We start from the raw sequence: 10543 nt of genomic DNA, 5'->3' as shown, positions 1-10543 counted from the left end.
TTTTTTTCTTGCGTTATGCGGGCCTCTCACTGTTGTGGCCTCTCCCATTTGCGGAGCACAGGCTCCGGACGCGCAGGCTCAGTGGCCATGGCTCACGGGCCCAGCCGCTCCGCGGCATGTGGGATCTTCCCGAAACGGGGCACGAACCCGCGTCTCCTGCATTGGCAGGCGGACTCCCAAGCACTGCGCCACCAGGGAAGCCCCTATATAGCTGCTTTAATGCATGAAGTTTCCACCATGAAATATATTTCTCTGGATTAAGAATTCACATCTACAAAAATGCCTCAGTAAAAATATAAATAAATATGCTGGGGCCTGCAATTGGACAAATCAGATTTTCAGTCAGTCTGTTACAGCTTAATAAGCTTACCCTTTTTCATAATCCTCAATTGTAATTACTAATGTCAATGACTTCAGAAGGCTCAAGGTAGTGACCTGAAGCCCTAAATATTTTTTTAACTTCAGTATTTTGGGGACTAAAACTGCTTTGTCATATGATGTTCCTCCAACTAGAACACGTGGTCAAAGAATTTTTGCCGTCTTGACTTTCTCTTGTCTGTTCCCATGCGCACACCGGTTTGGAAAAGGAAATGAATGCCACATTAGGAGCTCAGAACCCAAAAAAAAAGAGGTGTTTGAGAAAGTGAGCTAAAACATAGGCATCAGAAGGAGGGGGTAAGTTCCCTGCTCTCCTCACAGTGCTGTGAGAACTACTTTAGCATTCAGTGAGCCCTTGGTTTTCCGAAGCCACTGGGGGAACCCATTAGACCATATAAGAGGCTAATATTTTCTTTTAGTCTTCAGTTTAATAACCATAAGGCTTTCTTTTGTCTTACAATGAATAAAATGTTGGAAAATTGTACAATTAGACCTACCAGACTTATGAAAATCCCTAACACTGTAATATAGACAAATATCCTGATTTTATAAAGCATACAGTCTGATTGGAGAGCAAACCTTAATACACAGAAGGTGATTAAGGAGCAATTAAATGTAACCTGGGTAGCATTCTCTCTAAGTGCCCTGGCTGCAGAGAACTTTGTTCTTTTTATCTTGCTTTCAGTGGGTGCTATCAGAATACTATCACAACACATTATTTTAAGAGCTAGTTTATACCTATACTCGCTGTTTTTTTATTTTCCCAGTTTGCCCTTTTTTGAGGAAGGGGGTGTTCGATTCCAAGATCCCTGACAATTTGTCAATTTCAGATAATCCAGATTTCATCTGAAATAAATCTCTTTCAAATCAAGGCATTCAAAGTTTCCCTACCTGGATAACCAGCATACATACCGTAGATGAGACAGTCCCCTCCAACCTTGCCTAACCTGTTCCTCCCCCAGTATATAAGTATAATAACCACAGGGGGCTGTCTCATATTGTGATTCCCACTGAAGACATCATCCTCTCCCACCCCTCCCCACCAAGTAAAGTGTTATTTTGGGGTGCAAGGAAAATTAGGGAGGGGAGAGAACAAAAAGGCTTTAAGATCCCCCCCCCCCAAAAAGGGCTTTTCTTTTCCTGATTAATTATTAAAATGTGCTTTTAGGTTCATTTGGCTACTAAAAGTGAGGGCAACTTCCATAATATAATGGGAGTGTGGCCATCAGTGTAACTTGCTGAACTTGGTCAGCAAGCCAACTTGTTAATTAGTTTGCCAAAAGCTCTGTGACAAACCCATCCCTTAAATTACTTCTAAGTTTCTGGACATAGTTTATCTTTAATTTGTCTTCAGACCATGCTCACAAAAATGCTAACAGGTAGTAAAATGAGAAAGAGACTAAGCTGTTTTTTTTTTTTTTTTAATTTAAAATACAGTGATCGTTTCATTATATTTGCTTATGCAAAATCAGGCTTTGCAGACAGTCAGATGTGGGTTTGAGTCTAAGCTCTTCCTCTGTGATCTTGGGAAATAACTTAGAATCAAAGACTCATTTTCTTCCTCTCTAAATTATGAATTATAACTAAGGTCATCTGAGGAGTAGTATCATATATATACATATGATAGTCTTTCTAGGAGTTTTGAGATTTCCTTAAACAGAGTGAAGATTTCATTTGGTAAATTCCTGCTTTTTATTTTTATGTCATAGGGAGAGAATAATGAGAAGATGAGATGCCAATTAAGTGGATAGAATGGATAAAATTTATTTTTATTAAGCTAGGTTATATAGCTGGTACAATAAAGATACAATGTTTGTTTTTTAAAGGATTGCCCCATCCTTGGCCTCACTCCTAAATAATTTTATGCCGTTTTGTGAAGATAAGTGGTTCTTGTTTACCAATAACCATTTTTACTGTATTCTATGCTTAAATACAATGGGTTGTATATTTGTAACTATTTTCAATGCAGATAATTAACCGATTCCCAGTTTTCTTTCAGGTAAATGTTGGAGATATAGTTATAATAAAAGGCAAAGAGTATATACCTGCTGACACTGTACTTCTCTCATCAAGGTAGAGATACCTACTGATGCTCAAACAGTGTAGAGGATGGTTTCTCTACCCTGCATTGACCTTGTGATTTATCCAAGGAAATAAGGAATAAACGAAGAATTTTAAACCTCTCTAACGATTTTGAATTAAATGTTAAAAATTGATTGGATTTAAAGGACTCTTTCATGTTTGCCATATAGAATAAGTGATAGGTACTATACTTTATAATTCAGAAATTATAATTACAGTTAAGAGTCTACTCTCCGTATGGATATGTCCATATCTGTTTGTGTAGACTACTAACTCTTGTAAGATTTCCTATCATTTATTTTATATAATACATGGATTGGGTTCTGTTGATTTTATCTTGTAATCCTTGTTCATGATAAATTCCTTTATGATGCATTCGTGTATCCCTCCACGTTTCTCAATCTTTATGGTGCATTGGTACAAGAAAATGGATAAATGATTTCTTTTTTATCATCATATCTTTTGAAATATTATACTCTTCCAACCAAAAAATTAAAGCACTTTGCTCTTTAAGTTCTTTCCATTACTGAATTTAGATAATTTTTGTTTTGCTGATATTTAAGATAGTCGTGAATTAGTATTCAGAACATATGGCACTGTTACACTTTAAAGAATGTGACTTTCAAATGGTTTTAGGTTTAAAAACTGTAAAACTAGTCCTAATATAAATTAAGAAAAATGTTTTTACTATTTTAGAGGTTGTTTATCACCATTTCCTTGGACGGTTTTATTTGTAAAATTCACATATAAATATGAACGTGTCCTTTTTTCAAAATCTGTTTAATCAGGTCATTATTTAAACTGATTGAATTTATGACAAGTTAGTGAAACTTAATTGAGCAAGTAAGAGTTCTCCAGATGTTTATAGAAGTAAGTCTACAGGTAGTTGAAGTAACTCCCTGATTCTCCTTTCTGTTTAAATTGATAATCTTTCATTTAAGTTTTAAGAATGGCTAACCAACAGAACGATGTACACTTGGTGATACTAAGTAAAAGTTTGATAAATTTAATGGATGATGGACCATCTGAATGTCATATAACAAAGTTCAAAAGGATAGTAAAGCATTCCAGCAATTTAAGAAACTAGTGATATTTTTCTGATTAAACTTTTCATAGAGACATAACTTACCATAAAGACCATCATATGCTGAAACATTAATTATAATTTTCATTTTTTATGCTCAAAAATATGAAGATAATTGACTATACTGCCTTGACTTGATATTTAATTCTAAGTTGAAAGTTTTCAAAATATTTTTTATCTGCCTCTATCCAATCCAGGCTCCCAGTAAGCTCTGTGCTTGTATTTCTTAAACTCTAAAACATTTTTACAGGATTTATTTTCTCAGCATTAAAAACATTTACTGGTGACTATCGATAATGGTAGATGAGAATGGTTTCTATATCTTAATATAGCATCCACCATGACTAACTTCTTCAAAGATGATTCAAATAATCATTTAAAAATTAAAAATATTATCTGATTCATTGCTTTTTGTTAAAATAGAATCAAAGTAAAGTATAAAGCTTGTGCTGTTAAATATTCCTATCCAAGTGGCAAAATACCACCTTTCGGGGAGGGTTTTGTTGGTTTTTTAAAAAAATTTTTTTTCTCAAAAGGTTTTTGCATTACTTGGCTCTTTTGAACTTACATTAGCCTTAAGAATTAGGTAGAAGCTTTTGCCATCATTTAACAGAAAGAGGAATTTTGACACTTTAGCCAGTGACTAGGTCAGGGTTGGAATACCTAACTTCCAACTAATTGGAATTCCAACTAGATACTAATTCCAACTAGATACTAATCTAGTATCTTCAGTATACTACACTGTCCACTATCAGAATAAGGACATGGTGATTTTCACCGGCAAGTGAGCACCATGCTAAATGCAAAAAGCATAAACAACAGTTTATGATATTTTAATTTCTGATTTTTAAAAAATTATTAATTGCTAATATTGCATGTTCTTTGAAGTAGTTTGAAATTAAAGCATGAACATGGTTGAAAGTTACTGTGTTTCATTGATTTTCATTTTGAAATGAAGAAACTGAAATTTTACCATATAACAAAAAATACGTATATGGGTTTAGAAAGTATAAAATACAGTAAAATAACTCAAGCTACTAATTCAATTCCAAACAGGTTCCTGGCATGTCTGTTTCATACCTTCTCTGAAAATTTTCTACTGAATTCAAAGGCTTACCCTCCCAAAACAATTCATTACCAAGACTTTATTTATTATTAAATAATTCAAAAGGCTGCAATTATGACTTCTAACTTCCCAAGATCCATGCCTTTGCAACTTTACATTAAATTTATTAAGATATTTATGCAGTTAACTTTGAAAATGTTTTGGAATCAGGAAACTTTAACAAAGTTTTTTTTTTAGAGTGGGTGTAGGGGGAGAAATAATATAGTATACTTTGTTTCTCAAAAGCCTAAGAATAGTTTCCACCATTATTTCTTTTCTTCTTGGGTAGGAGTGGACATGTAAGAGATGGCAAGAGAGTGAAGAATTGGAGAAAGGAAAATCTATAAGATAAAGTAGCTCTCCGTAGAAAAATATGTTTTTATTTAATTTGCTAAGATATGCTTGTGAGTAAAACTTTAGAACTCAAAAGCTTCTGCATTAAAAATTGAAAACTGGGCTTAAAAGCAAATAAATGATCCTTAAATATTCTGTTTTCTTGTGCCATTAGACCTGATCAAAATGAGTTTTGAAAAAATTGGCATTAGACATTATTATTAACATGTATTATTTTCTATAATAATTTCAAACCTTCTGTCTCTTTTGTCCATTTGTTTGTTTGTTTTTCTCTGTTATTCATTTTTTTCCGTTTTAATTATTTTGAACTGGGACCTGTAGGTGGCAGTAGGGGAAATAGTGAAAGTGACCAATGGGGAACATCTCCCAGCAGATCTCATCAGCTTGTCCTCAAGGTTAGAACCACTGAGTTGTACAGGATGTGTGTATGTGGATCCTCACCCTACACCAGAAAACAGTTTGCACCCAGAGGTGGTTGACCTCTTATCTCTTCCGTTAAAACACAAACATTTTATACTTCTTGGTGATGGATGTTTTACAGATGTTTCAAAGGCTTTTTTTGAATACATTGTTGATTGACGTTCTTCCCTCAAGTGGGCAAATTCAGCTCCTGTTGTCATCAATAGGAGTCAGAGTCCTTGAGGCATGCCAGTAAAGGTAGATTGTAATTGCCTATGCATCATTACAATATATTCATATTTAACAACTTGGCTAAATGCTAAGGCTTAATTTATTACCTCTCCAGGATATTGTTTTGCACAATGTTAAGATTTACATGAAAGCCAGTTATCGAGAAATTTTTACAATTTTAAACATGTCTTAAATTTGAAATATTCTATAAGTTCAATAGAATCCCTTCAGCAGTTATGCTATAATTTGGGCTTGTATAGGGTTTACAGAGGACCCCCTGCACAAAGCTGGATGTTGTACATTTGGTACCGCATGCTTTGGGATCAGTTTTTATCCCACTTGTAACTAGTGACAAAATGCACGTTACTCTGATATATTTCAGCTGTCTACTAGTGTCTGTATTGTGATATGCATCTTGTTTCATTTTTCCACTTACTAATCAAAAAGCCTGCTTTGCCCTTCTCTAGTTTGTGTTTTGAATGTCATCATAATTTGCTGAAATAATTATTATCTAGCATGATTCCTTGTCTGGGACTTCTTGTTGCCTTTTCATAGTATTGTCAAGAACTTATTCAGTAACAGTTGTCTTAAGAGATTAAGAAAGTTTTTAATTTGGATGTATATTTTATTTGCACCACTTCAAATAGAAGCCAGCTATTTAACTGTCTAACTTCCTAGCCATTTAAGGTCCTAGAAAAGGACCTTATTTTGTGGGGGAAAAAAAGATAGAATTAGAACGTTAGTCTTATTTTGATATGAGAATGGCCTTGGTTATATTGAGCAGTAGAAATTTAATGCATTTCACTGTCAAAATATGGAATTGGCATTGTTCATTTAACATTTGTTTGTCATCATGGTTCTGTATTATCAGATGTGTTTTATAATGGTTTTATAAACCATTTTTATTTCAAATATATATGTAAGTAAATTACAAATTGGGAGCAATTGCCAAAACCAAATTACTATCATGACAGTAATAAAAAATTAAACCTTATTTAATTGATAGAGTGAAAATATAAATATTGAAAAACTTGTTTTCCCAAAACTTGGTTGGGAAAAAGTATCAGCCTTTATGGAAGAAAAAAAAAAGCCCATAGAGAAAAATTAAAGAACTTGCAAAGTTACTTTAAAATGAATCTGTAAAATATTTGATTAATGACCATGTGTTTCAGTACTTTTCACAAGTCTTCAAGCCATAAAACTAAGCTTTGTGCTCATTTCTGAAACTCAGAATCGTCTGCTTTACACATGTACAAATTGGAAGTTGATTAGAAAATTCCAGGTGTTAGTGACTTAGAAATTTCTAACTGTGAGTACCCATGCTTATCAGAAATTACATTCATAATTACTTATAGGATGTTAATTAATTGGGCTTTTTATATAAGCAAGTGCTAATAAGGTTAATTTAACTTCACAATGCTTTTCCTTATAGCTGAGGATCAGTTATACAGTTGGGCTGCAAAGTCACCTGTCTGTAATTGCTGAGCAAGCAAAGTCAGCGCGTGAAGGGTCAGGTTATACAACAGTCACGGGTGTGTACCTGTGATAAAACTGGAGAGCATGGGCCTCTTATACCAGTCATTGTTTACCAAACTTGACTAAAACACTCTGGTGGGGACCCGTAGAATGTATCTCCTAGTTTCAGGTCAAGGAGCAACATAGCCAAGTTGGCTAATTTTAGTTTTAGCTTTTGCTGCCATGCAAATCTCTGAAGCAACTTTAAGAAATAAAACAGAAAAAATAGGGGGAAGAAAGTGTATATCCACTTTCATTGTAAAATCTGTTCATACAGTTTTTTTAAAGTAGCCTTGAAATGTAAATACTATGGTTCATATGATCCTATTCATCTTTTCTAAAGATGTAGTACAATACAATCTGAACATGTAAATGCAAGTTTATAGAAGCAATAATCTGGAATTTTCTAATCCACTGCTTAATCAATTTACATGTGGGCTATGAGCATGAAATCTCACTTGATATTTTTGAGCTAAAGATATATATGGACACAAAACTGCTTTACATTTCAGATACAGTCTGTGTTGTGTCTATATGATGAACAATTTAAGTAAAATGTGACAAATCTAATTATTTACATTATCTTAAACATCAGTACTAATTGTCAGGAAGTTGCTTTGGGGTCCTGCTGGCTGCACATCTGATTTCATGCATGGGGTCTGCCTCACAGCATTTTGTGGTTAGAATGAAAGACATCAAGAAACTAGGCGACTAAAACTTTGTTTAGAATGAAAGGCTTCAGTGAGTCTGAGCATTTAAATAAGTTATTATTATGCTTTCTTTCCCCCACTAAATCTTTGTGCTTTTCAATTTTAAAAAACAGTGAGCCACAGGCCATGTGCTACATTGAAACATCCAACTTAGATGGTGAAACAAACTTGAAAATCAGACAGGTAAGATCTAATATAGGTTTATATAATTATTGCTGTCCTCTTACATGGAATTGAGAGCTTTGCTGGGGAGGAAGAAAACTTCCCTCTACCCTTCTACATTCTTCTGGCTGGTCTAAGGATTAAATTGACATGAGACATATTAACAGGAGAAAATCAAATTTAATTTCATACGTATAGGAACCCCACATGCATGAGAGGCTCAGAAACAGAAAGGTAAAATGAGGTATACATGCCATTCTGAGGTGAGGAATGGGATAAGGGTCCTGGGGCTTCCAAGGACAGGAGGGTCATTCATAGGATGATAAGAAGAGCAGATGTTTGGTAATTAGGTGTTTGCCCTGCCAGATGCATGGGTCCACTTAAATAAAATTTATCTCTGGTAATAACTTTTCTCTGGGAAAAATCCCCAATTTAAATTCTTCTAGGTAGTTAAGGGAAGGACAGTAGTTTCTCTTGAACCTTCAGGATCTCCATTGCCTGTAGCTCAAAATAACCCTCATGCAAAAGTGACACATTTTTTTAGATGTTGGGGGTAGGATTTTATTAATTTATTTTTGGCTGTGTTGGGTCTTCGTTTCTGTGCGAGGGCTTTCTCCAGTTGTGGCAAGCAGGGGCCACTCTTCATCGCGGTGCGCGGGCCTCTCACTGTCGCGGCCTCTCGTTGCGGAGCACAGGCTCCAGGCGCGCAGGCTCAGTAGTTGTGGCTCACGGGCCTAGTTGCTCCGCGGCATGTGGGATCCTCCCAGACCAGGGCTCAAACCCATGTCCCCTGCATTAGCAGGCAGATTCTCAACCACTGCGCCACCAGGGAAGCTCCAAAAGTGACACATTTTGAGGAGGCTCCTTCTGAACCCCTATAGCTTTATTTCTTAGTATTATTGTCTTGAGTTGAGGCAGTTCTGTCTACTTGCAAATATTTCCTCATTGAGCTGCAATGAAGTGGTTTTATAAACTGAAATAGTTACATATTATGGAAAATTCAGTTTTACTTGCCTAATTTAATGTGGTCCATCATATAGATACTATTCTGTAATATTTTTAACATTTTCTGTTATAGCCAACACTCTGATGATAGCATTAGTAGCTCTAAGTGCTTTCATGTGTGTTAGCTTATTTATTTTTCTGTTCTCCTGGCCGATATTATTTGCCTTTGCCATATGGAAAAGACACAGTTTCCATTGCTGTTCTAATATTCTCACTAATCTCAGGGAATCAGTTAGATTTCTCTATTTATTTCTCATACCACTCCTAATAGAAAGTCACTGTAAGGTTTTTAAAGTTTTAAAAGGGACATTGAAAAAATGTATTGTCTTGGGTTCTAGATAAATAGTGAAAATGACATGTGGGAAGGTTGGGTTGTGGTAGAAGCAGGTCATCCTCACAGCACCTGAACTCAACCTGCCACCGGCTGCTCAGTTCCAGCCAGTTGTAGGTGGCCAGAGGGAGGAACTGTTTTGGAGTTTTCCTTCTCAGTGAACTAAAAGAACAAAAACATAACTACTGTCTTAGGGTATAGATTCTAGTTATTTTGCATTCCCTTTTTGAGATTCAGCAGACAGATTTAGACTGTATAATGCTAAATATTAGTTTTATTTTTGGAAGCAAACAGTTCTTTGTGGAGTTATTTCAAAATATCTTTGGAGGCTAGTTTATAATCTCTAAGATATTTTAGAGTTTTCAGGAAAGCTGCCCTGTTCTGCTAAAAACATATATGTTCAAGTAGAGAGGAAGGTATCCCCTAATTTTGATTTGACAAAGGTGGGGGGGGATAATTGCTTATAAAACCGTGGGATCTCTTAGATCTTAAGGCGTGGATGAATTCAGAATTCCCTGCTCCCTCCCACATACAACTTATTTAATATTTTCTTTGCTTATTTAAAACTTTCTAAACAGGGCTTACCAGCAACATCAGATATAAAAGACATTGACAGTTTGATGAGAATTTCTGGCAGAATTGAGTGTGAAAGTCCAAACAGACATCTCTACGATTTTGTTGGAAACATAAGGCTTGATGGACACAGGTATGTAAAATCGGTTTTTGTAAAAACACAGAAGTCACTGTGTTGCAGGGTATTGCTGACCTAGGTACACATTTTCTTGTACTCTAAGTTTGATAACCCAAACCCTTTTTCTTAAGCATTTCTGTATTCTACCCAGAGTTCTTTTGTGAAAATGCTCTTAACCCTGTACACATGGTATAGCTGAAGACTTCCCCAGGGGTCCTGCCAGCCTAGGATATGCCAAGCTTCTGGCGCATTGTTTAGTGGTTTCTTCTTTGGCCAGAATACTTACCTTATAGGCTTAACTGTCGGTCTCCATGGCCCAGGTGCTTTCTTGTCATCTCTAGATGCCTCAAGGAGTTCAGACTACCCACAGGGGTTAATTTGCTGGATAATTTCTTGTCTTCTCTGTGTAATTGCACATGCTCTTTTCTAGGCCATGTTATCTATAGTCATCTTTTATACCTGCTTCCTACCCCTCTCCCTCCCCTCCCCTCCCCTC

The 10543-nt window shown here is 35.6% G+C and overlaps 1 protein-coding gene across 2 annotated transcripts in view; it reads left to right on the top strand.

Annotated features, from left to right (window-relative positions):
• ATP8A1 (ATPase phospholipid transporting 8A1) overlaps positions 1 to 10543 on the top strand; it is a 236036-nt gene that overhangs the window by 65963 nt on the left and 159530 nt on the right. Inside the window, exons 6-8 of one of the 2 annotated variants that reach the window (XM_007453048.1) lie at positions 5325 to 5398; positions 7972 to 8041; positions 9935 to 10062. In XM_007453048.1, coding sequence (XP_007453110.1) covers positions 7985 to 8041; positions 9935 to 10062 — 185 coding nt within the window. In that variant the 5' untranslated portion in view covers positions 5325 to 5398; positions 7972 to 7984. Of the gene's footprint in view, positions 1 to 2377; positions 2452 to 5324; positions 5399 to 7971; positions 8042 to 9934; positions 10063 to 10543 lie in introns of both variants that reach the window. The other variant, XM_007453049.1, reaches the window with a different exon arrangement.

The sequence above is a fragment of the Lipotes vexillifer genome, unplaced genomic scaffold (genome assembly GCF_000442215.2).
Source record: "Lipotes vexillifer unplaced genomic scaffold, Lipotes_vexillifer_v1.1 scaffold1272, whole genome shotgun sequence".
NCBI classification, from domain to species: domain Eukaryota; kingdom Metazoa; phylum Chordata; class Mammalia; order Artiodactyla; family Lipotidae; genus Lipotes; species Lipotes vexillifer.
This window is presented reverse-complemented; position numbering and strand designations above follow the sequence as displayed.